Source organism: Lactuca virosa, chromosome 2 (genome assembly GCF_052849685.1).
Source record: "Lactuca virosa cultivar CGN04683 chromosome 2, Lactuca_virosa_CGN04683_v6, whole genome shotgun sequence".
Taxonomy (NCBI): Eukaryota; Viridiplantae; Streptophyta; class Magnoliopsida; order Asterales; family Asteraceae; genus Lactuca; species Lactuca virosa.
In genome coordinates this window covers 46,711,368-46,729,924 of record NC_136427.1, presented here as the reverse complement: position 1 = coordinate 46,729,924, position 18,557 = coordinate 46,711,368, and the positions used below count along the sequence as shown (strand labels likewise).

The window sequence follows — 18,557 nt, the reverse complement described above, 5'->3', positions numbered from 1 at the left end:
ACTTAGAGCAAACACCCACTCCCAAGCCCCCATCGCTAACACCAGTCATCGGATACCACCACCCCACCGGTCACCGAAAACCTTCCAGCAAAAATCCTTAGGGACATCTTAATCAAATTCACCGGTTGAGTACGTATCTTGTGATGATCAAATTCACTGTAATCAATCGTCACCACCTCTACGATCGAAGATGCTTAAACCTTCATAAATATATATATATATATATATATATATATATATATATATATATATATAGAGAGAGAGAGAGAGAACAACCAGATCTGCTTGAAGGAGACAAACATATTAGGTCTTTAAGCTCCGTTTTTTTAATAAGAAGATCTGGAAAGGCTAAAAAGGATGAATGAGAGGTTTGTCATATGTCTGCTTTGGATAGAAGCTTAAATCTGGGTCTTTGAGCCCCTAATCTACATTTTTTTAAAGACAATAACATCTTTGTCGGACTAGAAGTAGAGGGCTACCACAACCACCAAGCAGTTCTTCCTCCTCCCCCACCTCTCATCATCGAAAACTAACATCACTCACCCGTTTCTTTCCATGTATATGCATCTCATCTTCCTACATTCTACTTCTGTTGAACTCGTCCTCATAGGTTTCAGAAAAAAATGATTAAAGATGCATCTAAATGGTCTTGCAATTTAGGGTTCCGATTGAAGATCCAGCCACCTCAGTACGGTACACCTTGATCTTCATGAGGTCGTCGGACATGGATTAGTTGGAAATCAGAAGAAGATTTTTGCATAAAAACTTTGTTGATTTTAGCCTCTCAGTGGTGGTTTCCATTGGCTAGAGTAGGTGGTGCTAATGTTTGATTTGATTTTAGATTTCTCAGGTGGGATAGAGATAGTATAGGGGAAGAGATAATAGAGTAAAGGACCCATATTTTTTTATTTTTAATTAGAACAAACTAATAAAAAACTGAAAAATAAATATTAAGAGCATTACAGCCATTTCATATTAGGCACAGACTTACAACATAACAAAACCAAAACTTAGGGATTGTCCGAGTGCAAAACAAAAGATAGGGACCAGATTCAAATTTTTTGCAAACCACATGGACAATATCAGTAATTTGTTCTTATTATTATTACTATTTTTTTTGGATTGTGTTTAAAAACAGTTTTGTTAAAAATACTTATTAGCTTATATAAGAATAAAATGTGATGTTTAAAATATATTTAAATTCATTTATATGATGACAAAAAGCTATAAGTTATAAGATTTTTTTAGCATTTATCAAAGAGAAATTAAATATCCTCTTACTTTTCTTCCTACTTATCTTCCTACCTATGTGAAATGATGACAATTAACTTAAAATATTATTAATTTTATCAAAATGTAACACTTGTCATCATTTCATATGTATAGGAAGATAAATAGGAAGAAAAAGAAGGATGTTTAATTTCTCTTTATCAAAATACTAGTCCATCATACAGTAAGACAAATGACATACATTGTACTCAATTGTTTCCAAGTAACAGTCTCATTTTTAATGGATAAATTGTGACATCCCAAAAATAATGATAGAATTTTCATTTTAAAAATCATCAAACCCATATATTATATGTCTTAAAACTATCATAATACAAATGTATCAAAGTCATCAGAGTAAAATGATCATCGATGCATAAATCATGAGGGCATGTTGTGCAGTCAAGTTGGGTCCTTCCCCTTGGAACTGGAAGTACCTGAAAATGTTTAAACCACGAAAAATAAGCACAAAGCTTTGTGAGTTCCCCAAAAATGCCACATACCATACATATAATTCCACGGGCTACCCCCATGGTCTTTCATATAAGTGCCATGGGCTACTCCCATGGTCTTTCATACCATTGCCATAGGCTGCCCCCATGGTCTTCCCTTGCAGTGCCTTAGCTACCCCGAGGTATTATACACAAGTTTCATGGGCTACCCCCATGGTCTTTCATACAAATGTCACAGGCTACCCTCGTGATCTTCCATGTAAGTACCATAAAGACAACTAGCATTCTACATAGTATAGTGAAAAGACTCACCTTGCAAATATAGTCAAAAGTCAATGGTTCGGACAATCAGGAAATAGGTGCTACACGCCACCTAGATAACCACACAAGATGAATCATTAGTCTACCTATCAAAACTAACAATTTGACCAAAAGTCAATTAGGTCAAAGGTCAACCCTCAAAGTCCACGACCAAAGTCAAAGTCAAAATTGCCAACAGCAAGCATCTATGTCGTGGCCTTCCATTGGCCACGCCGTGGGCACAAAATGACAAAACAATCGTTTAACCCCCATCCACCACGTTGTGGCAACCCAAGGCCATGTCGTGGGAACAGGTCTGAACAACTTGATCAGGTTAAGCCGCATTCTGCTAATTCCACGGGCTCCAAAGCCCAAATTTGCTCCTTCCCAAGTTTGTGATGGATAAAGTTTCCAACTTTATCCATTAAGACATCTCATTAAGACAAGATCTCTAAACCTAGATCCTTAAACACTTAAAGAAGTAAAGACCTAGCCATTAATCCCTTAATCACTAAATACTCTCCCTCAAACTTTCCAAAAGGTTTTCCTTCACCTAATGGATCATAAAGATTAGTGCTTTATGGACATGCATGTCCAATGCATGTCTCTTCCATTTTAGGTCAAAAATGTGGATGAAAAGGGCTCAAACTCATGCATGATTTCCAAACCACAACAAACTTCTAGATCTATGAGATATAATGATCTTGGAACTCAGAGAAATTATAAAGTTGCAAACTATATCTCTTAGCTTCACTCAAAAACCACAAAATGTTGGGTTTTATTTAAAAACTAGTTTCAAAAACTACAAATAATGGCAAATGGAAGACTTGAGTTTTATAAATAACATAAACATTTTATCACCCACCAAGGATCATCTTGCAAGTAGTAGAAAGATTTAAAGCACAACCATAGAAGGAAGAAGAAGTAGCAACCTTTGATGAACTTTAGGTCCTCTAGGGGAGGCTTGGATGTTGAAGAAGATGGATGAACCCAAAAAGACACCAACAATGTGCCACTTGCTGTAATGCTAGTTACAACTCTTAAGCTTTAAGTCAAAACAAGATTATGACTTAAAGAGAGGATGCAAGCAACTATTATCTTCAAAGTGCAAGACTTAAGAGAATATAGAGAGGGAAGGAAGAGCTCTTGGCTTTTACTTGGAAGAGTGACACACAAATGAATCCACTCTCCATTATTTAAAGTAGAATGTTAACCCAAGAGTCCTTAACCATTAAGCACTTTAGACAACCTTGTCCCCATGCATGCACCATGCTTTGACTTCTTTTGATTAAACAAATAAGAAAACCATGCTTCTCTTTTCCCGTTAGTATGGTCGGCCATATGTGGAAAAAAAAGAGTTTATATTTTATAAACTCAAAGTTTATAAGATATAAACCTTGTCTTTTCCTAAAAGAAAAAAGGTTGTCCAAGTCCAAAATATTGTACATGACTTATTAATTCATACCTTATGAAATAATGTGTTGCTTGTATTGTAAAATAATTATTTCCATGAAATAAATATTTTTCTCATTTTATTATAAGAGTTTATGAATATTTATTAAAATCAATTTCTAATAAATAATCAATTGTATCAAGTTGTTGTTAGTGTGACCCTTAGGATCATATGTTATTTAGCAATATCATTTTAATATGACTCTTGAGCATACTTGATCTTTCACAAAAGGGTGCTAACATGCAAGATAACCTTAGATCCACTAAGAAGAAACTAAAAGATTAGATCAAGAGTCCTTACAAATGGTCCAACAAGGTGTTTCCGAAGATTGGGGAGTATTGCTAGCTTACTTCTTGCTCTAAGCCTTCCTCTACGTCCTTTAAAATGCACTAGAACACTAAAGAGAGCTCAAGAATCACCAAAAAGGTCACCAAAAGGAATTAGGGTTATGGTTATGAGGTTTGAGAGTGATGGAGGCTGAAGGTAAAAAAAATCTAGCCCATATTTTCCTTTAAATACCCAAAAATTAGGGTTTTCTCATTAGATGGTCGCCACATCATGGCCAACATGCGGCCACGCCGTGGGAACCAACTTAAGAATCCATGAACATTCCAAATATGCCACGTCGTGGTGGTTCCTCCACCACCCCGTAACAATCAGACTCAACCTTTTTATATTACATAATTAAAATAAAAATACCTCAAGGAACATTCCATATATTCCTACCTACCCCTAGCTGAGTTTTCCTACAACAACAACTACCATTCTAGTATCGGTGCACCGCCTTTTGAGCTTCTCTATGTGAGGAAGTGCCGCACACCGATTTTCTGGGGAGAGGTCGGCCACAAAGTTATGGGTAGGACCAAGGTAGTTCTGCAGACTACATATCTTATCCAACAGATCAGACAGAGATTGCAGACAACCCAGATCCGATGAAGGAGTTATGATAGCCGGCGACGATCGGACCTCCAGTTCCAGGTGGGGGATTTAGTGCTTCTATAGGTGTCACCTTGGAAGGGTGTCATCCGGTTTCGGAAGCGGGGCAAGCTAGGCCCCCGTTTCATCGGCTCTTTTAGGGTTATCGCCCGAGTGGGCAAGGTTGCATACCAACTGGATTTACCTGAGGAGCTCAGACAAATCTACAACACTTTCCATGTATCTTATTTATGGAAGCGTGTAGCCAATGATTATGCAGTAATTCTTTGGATGACATTCAGGTCGATGAGCGTCTGAACTACGTGGAGAGACTAATTGCGATCCTTGACAGAAAAACAAAGACTTTGTGCAATAAAGTGGTGAACCTGGTGAAGGTGCAGTGGCAACACTGGAATGGTTCTAAGTGGACGTGGGAGCTAGAGGACAAGATGATAGAGCATTACCCCGGGTTATTGGCGGTGGCGAACTTCGAGGACAAAGTCTGATTCAAGTGGGGGAAAGTTGTAACACACGGATCCCGAGGTACTTTGCATTTTTGTTTTTTTGGCATTTTAGGGTTTGCCATGACGTGGTGGAGGCACCACGACGTGGAAAATCAAGATAAGATCGCGGGTTCATTTAAGCCACGACAGTGTGGTAGTATATGGCCACGGCATGGCCGCTGGTAATTGGCAAACCCTATTTTCCGAGTTTTGCTCCCTATTTAAAGGAATGAGGAGGCTAGGGTTTGCTCAGCCTCCGCCTCCTTGAGAATTGAGAAACCCTAATCCCCTTCTTCATTTATTTAAGCTCTTTTTGGTGTCCTTTGAAGCCATTAAAGGAATAAAGAAGAAGGAGTGAGCTAATATCCAGCAAGCAAGTCCTCATCCTTTGTTGTAGCACTCTTCTGGACCTTTGTAATTGTTCAAGACTCGATTTTTATCATGATAAGTTTCTAGATCTAGAGTTTTGTCCCTAAAATATTCATGTTCTTGTTGGTTGGGGTGGTGAGATCTCATAAAGTTTTCAACTTTATGAATCTCGAGGCCATTGAGGGTATTTGGTGCTTTGGATCTGGATTAGTATTGAGTTTTGGTGTCATGCATGGATTTTGGTCATAAACCCTCTTTTTGACCTATTGGGAGTTCAAGACATGCATTGGACATGCATGTCTAGAAAGCATGGATTTTTATGTTATTTATGATGTTAGAAACATTTCTGGAAGTGTTGGACTAGATGTCTTCTAGATTAAGTGCTTATTGTTTTAAGCCAAGTTATGTTTTTCCCCTTTTGGACCTAGGAGTGAGATCTCTATCTATTAGAGAGTCTAAAGGGTTAGAATGCAGATATTTAAGACAAGTTGTGCTTTCCCCGTTTTTGGATTAAGCCAAGTTGTGAAACTTTATCCACTTGGACCATAGAATGGACCAGATCTGAGCTTTGGAACCCTTAGAATCGAAGAAAATGGCTTAACTGATTAAGCTGTTAGGAGCCTAGTGCCCACGACGTGGCCTTAGGTCGCTACGGCAATGCGACTCGGGTAAGATCGTATGTTTTGTCGATTAGCGGCCACGACGTGGCCAAGGATGGCGACAACGTGGCGACCAGCTGAAGGTTGAATTTTGACTAGGTTTGACTTAATGGGATTTTGGGTAATTTGTATAGTAGTTTGAGTTTGGGTCTCTGCTAATTGTATAGGTGATCTATAGAGGCAACATTTAGAGCAGTGATCTGTTCAGCTATTTTTTAGTAAGTGAGGTGAGTGTTCCTCACTGTAATTGTGGGTCAAAGGCACCAATGTCGATCCATTAGGTTATGTATCCTGATATATAGGATGTTTGCTATATTGTAGTGATCTGTTAGATCTGCATGATTATCTGTTGTTGTTTATATATTTATATGTTGCATATGTCAACATAGTGTGGTTGAGTTGAGGCATTACTGCTCTATACGGAAGCCAACAAACCTGGGAGAAATCCAGACATGATCTGTGGGCCGGAAAGGTAAGCCAGACTTATGATGTAGGCTCGGGCGCAATCCAGACATGAGTTGTAGGCTAGGTGGGAAAACCAAAGTCATACTATGGGGTCAGGGGTAATTCAGTCTGATGACTGTGGACCCAATATGCATGTTGTTATATGTTGTGTGGTTGTATTTTGGGGAAACTCACTAAGCTGTGGCTTACCGTTTGATTTTATGGTTTCAGGTATTTCAGATGACAGGGGAAAGGCAAAAGCTTGACTGTGCACATCATCATGGATTTTATGTGTTTTTATGATTTTGGGATATTCTGATTCATGATAATGACTTTTAGGAACTTGATTGTAAAACTTATGGATTTTTGGATGGTTTTAAAAATGAAAAATTTTCCTTCATTTTGGGATGTTACAAAATGCATGTACAATGCATGTCTATTCCATTTTAGGTCAAAAATATGGATGAAAAGGGCTCACACTCATCCATGATTTCCAAACCACAACAAACTTTAGATCAATGAGATATAATGATCTTGGGACTCAGAGAAATAATAAAGTTGCAAACTTTATCTCTTAGTTTCACTCAAAAACCACCAAAGGGTGCTAACATGCAAGATAACCTTAGATCCACTAAGAAGAAACTAAAAGATTAGATTAAGAATCCTTACAAATCGTCCAACAAGGTGTTTCCATAGATTGAGGAGTGTTGCTAGCTTGCTTCTTCCTCTAAGCCTTCCTTTACTTCCTTCAAAATGCACTAAAACGCTAGAGATAGCTCAAGAATCACCAAAAGGAATTTAGGTTAAGGTTCTGAGATTTAAGAGTGATGGAGGCTAAGGGTAAACAAACCTTAGCCCATACTTTCCTTTAAATACCCGAAAATTAGGGCTTTCTCATCAGATGGTCACCACGTCGTGGCCAACATGTGGCCACGCCGTGGGAACCAACTTAAGAATCCGCAAACATTCCAGATATGCCACATCGTGATGGTGCCTTCATCATGTCGTGTCAATCAGACTCAACGTTTTTAAATTACATAATTAAAATAGAAATACCTCAAGGAATTCGGATGTTACATAAATGAACCAAAGTCCTACATAAAATCAATCAAATACATTTAAAAAAACATAAATTTAATAATTATACATGTATTACCGTCTACCGAATGGAACACGAAAAAATGAAAAGAAGAAGACAAGGAACATAAGGATGGTTGGTGGTGATGATGAATCCCTGGGTTAGCATAAATCATGATTTTTTTCTAATTTTTGAATCCAAAACCCCATAATAGATTGCGGCAAAAACAAGTTACCCTCTGTCTATGTGTTATAGTTGTAAAATGAACACTACTTATAGTTGTAAAATGAACAATGAGTATGAAATAAGAGATGAAAAAGAGATGAAAAAGAGAAGAGAGTATCAAACCCATTAAAGATAATATATTATTTTTTATTTCGAAAAGTCATAAAAGTTTTGGAAGTTAAAAGAAAATAACCAAACCCGTCCATTAGTTATGTGGAGAAAACAGAAAACCCGTCCATTAGTTATGTGGAGAAGTCATTTTAGTAAGTCATTTTTATTTGTAAAATATTCTTTTTAACTTATTGGTATTTTAAATAATCAATAATTCAATAAAAAAAATTTGAAATACACCCCAAACATCTAAAGCTAAGTTTTTTTATGGAGGTTGTTAATTAACATTTCTTGATACGAGCTATTTTAAAAGCTTAAGGGCTGTTTGGTAGCTTTTTAATTGAAAAATTAAGAGACATACTTTTAATTTTTCAGATTAAGATTATGTTTTGCGTACTAGTTGAAAAGCTAACTGTTAGCTAAAAAGCTAGTTGATAGCTGAAAAGTTAGTTGTTAAATAAAAAGCTAGTTGGTAGCTGAAAAGTTAGCTGATAAAAAGTATTGTTTGATAAAACTAGCTGAAAGATATAAAATGACATAAAATGATATGTAAAAGAATGTGATTTTATAATTAATTAAGGGGTGTATTTGGAAAATTTTACAAAAACTCCTAAAAAGCTAGTCTAAGTAACTTTTTAAAAAGTTGGCTTATAAGCTAGCTTTTAAGATACTTTTTTGTTTGCCAAACATAACAACTTAAAAAGCTCGAAAAAATAAATTAGCTTATCAGCTAGTTGTGACGCGTCAAACACATCCTAAGAGTGTTTGGTAACATTTGAATTTATACCTCTTAATTTATGATATGCCTCTTAATTTTTCAAATATGTAGCCAAGTATGAATAAAGAAAAAAGACATTTTTTCCCTTAATATTTCATTCACGCTTTCCCTCTTCTCTTTCCCTACACATGACGCTCCATCCCCCACTATATCTCCCATCTACAACCGACCACTACCTCCGCCAGCGATGTCGCCTCTGACAGCGCCGTCATCGCCGCCGGTAGCGAAGCCTTCCATATTTGCTTGAAATCGCATCTGATATGCAATCATATGCTTTACCCTAAGTTTTTTCTTTTGTTTTGCTTGAAAGGTGCAAGTTAGTTTGATTAATGATCCACACCTTTGGTGCCACCGTCGCACAACAGAGGTCGCCTTCATGTATGTACCATTCTTCAATTTTTTTCCTTTTTTCTCTCCCCAAATATTATGAAATTTTGCAATTTCTGGCTAAAATCAGTGCTTTCTTACTAAAATCGGTAATGAAATCAATGCTCTCCTATATTGGTTTCAGATGAGACTAACACCATCGTGGTGATAGTGTATGGTGTTCAACAATGATGGTGTGTATGGAGGGAACAAAAACATTGTAATCTTGTTGCTTTTGAATTTTGGAAGAGAGTGGATTGTGCAACCATCTATATGTGTGTATTGGTAGAAACAAATAAGTAAGTAGAGTGCCATTTTACAAGTTTTGGATCGGAAGTTGTCAATATTTGTAAAAGAATGTAAGTTGGTTGCTATTATTATATTACCTATACATTGGTTTTAACTGAAAAAATGCATGTTCAGGACCATTTGTGAATTTTAAACAGGTACCATTTGTTTGTGATAAGTCATTTTTGTATGTAAAGAAACAAAACCTGTAACATCCCAAAATACGAGCCAAAAAAAATTCATTTTTGAAACATATACTTAGCAAAACATTAGAAATAAAACATTCACTGATCATATCATTTCATAAAAAATGTCGCGTGTCCGGAAACCATTTTATAGAAACATAATAATGTCAGAGTACAAATCCCAGAATAACTCATGATGCGGAAATCAATGTGTGTGTATGATGTGCCGCTACCGCGCGAGCTCCTTCCCCTTCGACGAAGAGGTACCTGAAAACAAAACTATAAACTGTAAGCACCAAGCTTAGTGAGTTCCCCCATCATACCACCTACCATACAGTTACATAACATACATATATTGTCCGGCATATCTGGGTGCCCGACCTACCCCTTCGGTCCTCCCGACCGGATACTGTCTAGCATATCTGGGAGCTGGCCTCCCCTTCGGTCCTCTCGACCGGGTACTGACTAGCATATCTGGGTGCTGGTCTCCCCTTCGGTCCTCTCGACCGGGTACTGGGGACTATTTCACCCCCTTACTACTACCACATAACACATTTATCACATAATCTATCTAGCATGGCTGGGCACGACCGCCCCTTCGACCCTATCGGCCGGTAATCTGGGGACTATCTCCCCCTACTGTCACTAGTACATAGCATCATGTCATTTTAGCACATAAACATATCACAGGTAGTAACAACCCTAGATGAATATCACAGAGACAATCATCTATCATGCAACTCCTACTGGTGGGCCGACATTGTGGCCGTAGACCCACCGCTCCCAGCTATATCAATGCACTTTTAAAGTACACTGCTATAATTGGAAGTTTGTGAATGTGTTTGTATGCAATGTACCAAAACTAAATTATTTGAAAGTTATGAACATGTGTAGTGGATTAAATATTGGTAAAATGTTTATATGTAAATCTAATTGCCTTAAAAAAATTATGGTTTTATTAATATGTATTATTAGTTTTAAACAAAAGGATAAAATGATCATTTTTATTTTTCAACACAACAATTCAGAGATTTCAACCAAACAGCATGATAAAATTTAGATCTTCAAAATTCAGACTCATAAAAATTCAAATCTCTTAAAAATTAAGATTATGTCAAACAATCCCTTAGCTAGGTTAATTACCATCTCTTGCTTTTTGAGTTTTTTCAATAATTTGGTGCTTAAGATAATTTTTTAAGCAATCATATATAAGACATTTTATATAAAGGTCATGAAAAACAAATTAAAAAGGTTTTTTGTTTTTACATTTTAAATTTCTTTAATTAAGAAACTCCAGCAAAAGGATTCAAGGTAGCTGACTGGCTGGCATTTGCTGTTTTTTTAAAAAGAAAATACAAAACGATAAACAGAAAAACAATGGTAATTACGTATTTATGTTTTGGGTTATCCCCTAACCTCTGCCAATGCTTGGTGAAGATGTGAAATGAATTTTTTTTGAAAAATTATTTTCATCATTAATTTTTTAAAGTGTATATTATTCCGAGAAGTCTTGATTATGTTTTATACTGCAAATTGTTTTATTTTATAAAAAAATTCGTATTTTGAAAATGTATCAATATTATATGAATATGTTACACGGGCGAGGCTAGTTAATGCTAAGATGGGTCACGTGACCCACCTAAATTTTAAAATGTTACAATAAGTTATATTTAAAAAATATTTAGGAAATATCTTTTAAATATTTTGAATGATCTACCTTAATATGTTTGACAAAAAAACGGATGGAAAAGAGTGATATAAACTATAGACAATCCGAAGCATATTACTATATTTTTTTGGCATGAAAGAATCACTCATCGACTCCAGGAAGAAAGTTGTGAGACAAATTTCCATTATAAATAGTTGTTTCCTCTTTCACGCTTCCAACTTACTATACGTATAAGTTGGTTTTAGGGCATGTTCGGCAAAATTAGCTGGTAGCGGTTAGCTTTTATATTTAATATTAGACACATTTTACTTGTAATTTGAAGACGTACAAGAAACTGTTATAATATTGAAGACGTACAAGAAACTGTTTTTACATGTCGACCTTGTTGGCAAATAAGAAAAATATATATTATTTTAGATTATAGAGAGTAGAGGTGTGCATAACATGTTGCAACATTTTTTTTACATGTCACCTAAGCATGATATTAGTGAATGGTGGTGTGATTATCATGACATATGATTTTTTATATATAATTATTAATTCTGCTTATCTTTTTAACAACTATATTAACTAAAAACACAATTTAATAAATGACTTAAAATATAACTTAATAAATGACATAAAACATAAAAACATGATTTAATACTAAACTTTAAAATATGACTTAATAAACTAATTCGTCAAATTAAAAATTTTGGGTAGATCCGTCTTTACCTTTGCAATCCGAGTCTCCTCGGACAAATTCGATTCGTCTTTCATCAAGAGTTTTAGTGCTCGTATTTTTTGTTTGATTTCATCTGCCTCCAAGATTTTGTCGATTTTAGTGTCCCAATCTTGAAACTCCTTCATGGCCTCAATGTTACTAGATGAACCAATACTTTTGAGCTTCTTTTTTGCGTTATCTATTCTCATAAGACGAGATGACACTTCATATGGGTCTGCGGTGTTGAGGTCAACCCCAACATGGTCATGTTAGTGTATCTCATGTCAGTACGACACGGTCTTATAAGTGACTATATATGTTAGAGTCCACATTTTCTCCACAAGGGCTCTTTTGGAGAGAAATCTTCGGCTCCACATATATTTACATGCTGACGTCTCGCACCCCGTGGCTCAACACGGGTGTTAGTATATCTCACATCGGTGCAACACGGTCATATAAGTTGTTATATGTAGTGGAGTCTCTCTCTCTCTCTCTCTCTCTCTCCACAAGAACTCTTTTGGAGAGGAATCTATGGTTGCATATATATTTACAGGCCATCAGACTATGGGTTGTTTCAGACGATTTGCTTTTTCTAGGCGTGGACTCCTCGTCGGTTCGGCTTGTGGCATGGGCTCTTTGTCGGAAAAATCGGTATTTTCGTTATACAGGTGTCATGGTTCGGTTTGGAAATTTGGTTGTGAAACAAATTGGGTTTCAAGAACCGTCTCAAAAGGTTAAATGTGGGATCGTATTCGAGTTGGATTTGGAAACTAGTTTGGGTTTGGGTTTGGAAAATGTTACGGTGTGGGAAATTTTGTTGTTGAAATTGCATTAATTATTAGGGATATTGATACAAAAATTTGGAGCCATGGCCGGAAAATGATAATTTACGAGTGAATAGAGATGTTGATCATAAAAGGGTTTGGCTTGAAGAGCCCCCTTGGCGAGTGGGTTTGGCAGACCCACTCCGCCTAGTCTAATGAACAATAGAAAAATAATTACTTGTTACGATGTAGGTGAAAGTGAAAGTAAAAGCAAAAGCAAAAGCCTGGTGTTAATATGAATATAAGACCAAATGTCATCAACACGTTCGTTTATCTCATCAAGAAAACATTAACACCTTGTATTCACTTACAAAATGGAAAAAGAAACGTTTTCAAACCCCAACTCCCAACTCCCCTTCAGCTCTTCATCCGCCCCCCACAACACCACCCCCTATTATTATTACCTACAATAACTTCATCATTAGTTCCAAACTCCACCCTAAAACCAATTTTATCTCACCTTTTTAGATGGGATAAAAAGTTGCAACTTTTGTCTCTTTCCCACCTTTTAGGATAGGATAAAAAGTTTCAATTTTTGTCTGTTAGTCGAATGCAATCCAAACACAGTACAACCTAAAACCTGTATATATCAAGAAGAGGAATTTACCAGAATACACGAGACTTTCACTTTCTGTACAGTATGTCATAATGACCCGGTCGGTACAACAAGACAATGAACGGGATTGGGTTTGGGTTTGGGTTTGAGTTTGTGTCGGAGCCCCCTGCAGCACTAGTGGTTGAAGCACTTGAGGATGTGTCATTGTCATCAGAGGCTGGAACAAAATCATGGTGATTTACGCTTATGCCCCCGGTGTCACAAGAGCTACGATCAAGATACACAACACGAATCGGTACCCCCAACGCGTTAGACAAGGCTGTAATGTGGACATGGTCGCTTTCTTCACCCATTGGTTCCACTGATGTCTTGCAAAACTATACAACATTTAAAAAGTGATTATTAGATTTTATTTATTTATTTATTTATTTATTTATTTATTTATTTATTTTTAAAATCACAAACCTGTTCCACGGTTAAGTTTGCTAAACCGAATATGAATGGTTCGAAAAATTCCGAACGTTTCCTTATTTCGCCGGAGGTCACGAATCTGAAAAACATCACAACTGGACAACAACAGCTTTTGTCAGAAGACAGTCACAGAACAGGTTGTACTGTGTTTAGTGTATACTGGATTGGGACTGGGATTGATGTGAATGAGACAAAAAAAAAAAAAAAAGCAATTTCTTTTGTCCTACTCAAAAACATGGGACATAGACTCAATCTCGTCTGTACAAAAAGACAAAAATGCCCTTGTCGTCCTCAAAGTTGAATATGGCTCTAGAAAGCTTGTGTGACAAAAGCACAAAATAAAAATAGAATTGCTATACTTTTTTGAGTAAGTTGCATTTTTAGTCCACACAAATAGCGAATTTTTTCAATTTTGATCCTTATTTGAGGTTTTTGTAATGTTTTTGGTCCTTGTTCCAAATAAAATGACTGCATTTCTTAGACCAAAATTGCAAAAATAGTCACTTTACTTGTAACAAGAACCAAAAAAGTTACTAGAACCTCAAATAAGGAACAAAATTATAAGAGAACTTTTTGGGACCAAAATTGCAAAAATCAGCTATACTCAGGGACGAAAAATGAAAATTACTCTATTTACCATAATCGGATACCGACTGATCGCGACTTCTAACTATGAGCTCATCATGACTGAAAACAAAATATTTATTAAATTCATGATTTCAAATAGGCATTTTGGTTTAATTTTTTAATCAAAATTAAAATCTGTAAATAATTTAGTATCCGAACCTTATAGGAGCTTCATTCCCAGTAACAACACTTTCAAGCTGCTCAATGAACAACTGCTCGACACAAATATAAAATATTACAAAATTGAATACAAAAAAACAAAGATCAAATATGTTTTAATTATTAGTCTGATATATCTGATACTTATCAATAACAACAAAATAATGTAAAATCTTGTGAATACAGTTCAAGAGTATAATGTTCATTTGCTCATTCAGTGTGTACAAGGGTATAATTGTCTTTTTATTAAATATATTAATTTATTAATCATCAGAGAAGAAGGAATTAATATGAAAGAACCACTTACTGCGAAAAAATCTTCAAATGTAAAATCAGCATAGCCTAAGCCCTGAAGAGTCTTTTTGCATTTTTCTACATTTGTTTTAATGCGTTCAACCTCAGCTATGTCTTGTGATTCCAGAATATGTTCCTTTAATGTAAAAAAGCAAAAGAACAAACATTCAAATCAGCTATAAATACCCCACCAAAATATTCAAAAAAGGGTTTTGAAAATATTTTCATTGATATGGTTATTAACTTATTATAGCATCATACTTCCATTTCTTACTTTAAAAAAATCTTCCCATTTATAGCAATGTCATCCAAAATGGATTACAATTGGGAAGATTTTTTATAATACAATGCTTTAATAGAAATAAATGAAAGTAGGATGCTGTAATACACACACACACACACCAAAAAAAAAATTAAATAAATAAAAATGCAACATACAAGGTAAGAGAACATAAAGCTTCGAAAGAAACAGTTCCCATCTCCACGTGTTCGTCTGATTGCAGCATATTGTTCACTCAGCACCTAAGTTGAATATAAATAATTCAAAAAAGAAAAGGTCAACATGGAATGCAAAAAAGCTAAAGTAAAAAAATAAAAAGAAAACCTTAATTTTCTCCAGTAAAATGGGGCTTCCAGACTTATACTCAGCTTCCAATGAAGAGAGAGGTTCCTACAGTAACATCAAATGAAGTATTTCACTATAGCATTAGCATCCTACTTTCATTTCTTAAAAAAAGACTAAATACAATAGATAGCAACATACTTTCATATAATTGTGTACTATAGTATCCTACTTTCACTTCTTTCTACTACTTTACTTCTGAGATTTTTCTCATTAAAGATGTAGTTTTAAAAGATCTATCCTTTTTGAAAGCATTGCACTTCCATTTTTTTTTTCTTATTAAGAGATTATACTAAAAAAAATATACCCAATTATAGTAGTGAAACTTGCTTTGTATTTGAATGACACTGCTATAAATGGATAGATTTTCCAAAGTACAATCAAACGAAATGCAATGAAAGTATGTTGCTATTTCTTAAACTCAATCTTTGAAACATTGATTTCCTATTACCTTATCACCAACAAACGGAGACTTGGCTGCATCCTCTTCAAATATTGCAGATTGTTGTAGCATAACATCACTGTCCTTATAATTGGACCAATCATCAGCTTCATAAGCAGAGATGAATGTTGAGGATTCCGTTTCTGGTTCCACTGGGATTTCATCCTGGTTCTCCATCTATTTCAGGTGAAGAATTAGATGAGATCTCACTTTCCCAAAGAGCCTGTTGAGATTTAGAATAGGTAAGAAGATGGAAAATGGTTAGGTTAATTCTGCCCTTATGTGAATCAAGAAGGATGATTATATTTAGCTAAGAAGGCAGTTAAACACATATGTTAGGTTAACAAGATGAATAATCATAAATGCAAGAGGTAGACGACTTGGGAACATGGTAAATCAATTACACTTGACCACTATTTGGTTCATCATTCAAATCAAGTTGTAATCAACTTACAACATAACACATAAGACAAAACTAAGCATACTACTTTCAAATAAGTCATTCTGATTATTGAACAAGAAGACAAGTAGAACACTGAAACATGAAGCCTCTATGAATGATGCATCCCAAAGAAGCAACTAAAAGAAGACGAAAATATGAATATATCACAGCCAAACGGCCTGAACCACCATTGGCGATTGACTTCACTCTTGTTCTTGTGGAATGTGTTCTTAAATTGTTTGAGAACTGTTGCTTCATCTTAGGTCTTACTTTCTTCAGTTAGTAATCGAATAGGTGGTTCTTGTCCTGTTTCAATTATGAATCTCTACAGTTTCAGGAAACTTTTGAGTCGCACAAACAGTAAATATTAGATTGGCATCACATTCATAAGCAATTGATTCCACATTTCATCATGTTACAATGCATCATCGAATAATTGAACCCAAAATACTAGGAGCGTCTACATTTTCTTCATAAGTTTTGAAAGAAGTAAATAGAACTGGTAAACGAACGAAGCAAAGCGTAAATTGCATACGTAGAGGACAAATTCTCGCTGTCATTACTGATGCATTGAAATGATTCAATTAAAATTCCGAGCTTCCGTAACTTCGATTAAAAACTGAAGTCTCCACAATTGCACATAGAACAATCAAATACGAAGTAGAAACCCTAATTTCAGTTGGATTTAAGGAAGAACAAACCTGGAATGTGATTAGCTGTAGATTAGTAACGAGAGAGAACGAGAGAAGGGAAGAAGATCGAGGGAAGATGAAGGTGTGAGTTAGCGTAGATGATGGTGCAAAGGGGAAAGCTGTGAGTTGAGCAGTTGAGCGAAGAAGATGAATGGATGAACGGACGTTAGGGCGGCTTTCTAAACACGTTGAACAGAAAGCGTGTTTGTTACACTGTTTGGAAAGACATATTACACTATAATAAAAATAAATTTATCTTTTTACAGATATATGACAAAATTGTAAAAAAAGACCCTTGGTTTGTTGAAAATTGTTATTTTGGTTCAAAAAATTTGGACTAGCACCATAGGTCCAAACTTTTTATTTTGTTGCAAGTTTGGTCCAACCTCTAATGCTTTAACCTTTTTTGCTCTCCCTCGTTAACATAAATTTGACTTGTCAAAGTGAGGGTATTTTGGTCATTTCCCTTTATTTAATTAATAAATTAGACTATGTATTCCCTTACCGCCATACAAATATTATCGTGTCTCATTCACATTTATAGTCCCTAATTTTCAGTTAGTTGATTCACTTTCTTTCGTCACTGAGTCAGGATCAAGAACCCTAATCCGATTTCTAGGTTGTGAGCTTCGATTAGGTGAGTTTCTTAGTGAATGCATATACTAATATGGAACGTAAGGTTGTCAAACAAATCATTCAACACAAGGGTGGCATGTGGTACGTATTTAGATTTTAGCTCACTAAGTTGCACTTTTTATGTGAAATCGTCACATATGAAATTTGTTTTTTGTTCTTGTTTTGAAGATGGAATTGTGAGTTCACAAAGTTTCTAGATATCAATCACATTGATGGAATTATGACTATGTTGATATGGTGGATATAGAAGAGTTTTATATTCATTAAATGGATGTCATCATGAAAGGGTTAAGATACTCAGTTCCTCCAGTTATTTACTATCATTTTCGTCTAGCCAGGGGAAACATGCATTTTGGACTACGTGCCTGATAGTTTCATTTTATTTACTTATTTTTTTTAGTTTATTTTAGCATATTTCATTCACATTTTAGTTAATTTCCATGCATATTTTCATTTTTGTTATTTTATGACCACCTTCGGGTACTTTCTAGTTTCGTGAGTATAATTGCAGATTTTAAGGAGACTAGCGGAGCGGGATCTTTGGGGAAGCAATTGGACTTGGATGACGACGAGGATTTTGGGCTTGATGACTATGGAGATGATGCATGGAGTGGGCTTGTCAATTACTTGAAGGCTTGGAAGAATTAAACTTTAAATTTTCAAGATGCGGGAGAATTTTCGAGTGTGCGGGAATTAATGATAGGGAGGTTACAAGAGCTTTGGAGGATTTGGAAAGGTCAAATTGGGCTCAAATTGAAGAGAACTTGAAGAAAAATGGGCTAGAAGCTGATCGGACTCAAACTGTGCTAGTAGACTAAGCAGTGCATGCCCATTCTCAATCAGTTCACGCAGCTCGAGTAAGATTTCCACGCGGCCGCGTGCCCGCGTGAGTTCCTGCAGGGGCAAATTCGTGATTTTACTTTTGGATTCTATTTGAGGAAGTTTAGTGGGTTTCTTTTGGAACTCTTGGACATCTAAAATTTGAACAATTCTCTGGAGATTTTGAAGCACTTTGAAGGCCAGAA

General features: G+C 35.7%; 1 protein-coding gene across 1 annotated transcript; it reads right to left on the bottom strand.

Annotated features, from left to right (window-relative positions):
* Positions 1–12,796: 12,796 nt before the first annotated feature.
* LOC145159092 (ubiquitin thioesterase otubain-like protein) lies at positions 12,797–17,119 on the bottom strand. Its single transcript, XM_079077989.1, has 10 exons — positions 16,906–17,119; positions 15,772–15,985; positions 15,303–15,368; positions 15,137–15,220; positions 14,712–14,834; positions 14,405–14,457; positions 14,256–14,305; positions 13,613–13,713; positions 13,199–13,524; positions 12,797–12,995 (listed from the first exon to the last, which is right to left on the bottom strand). Exons 2-9 carry the CDS (start codon positions 15,937–15,939, stop codon positions 13,216–13,218), a joined length of 954 nt encoding a protein of 317 aa, XP_078934115.1. The 5' UTR covers positions 15,940–15,985; positions 16,906–17,119; the 3' UTR covers positions 12,797–12,995; positions 13,199–13,215.
* Between the last annotated feature and the right edge of the window lie 1,438 nt (positions 17,120–18,557).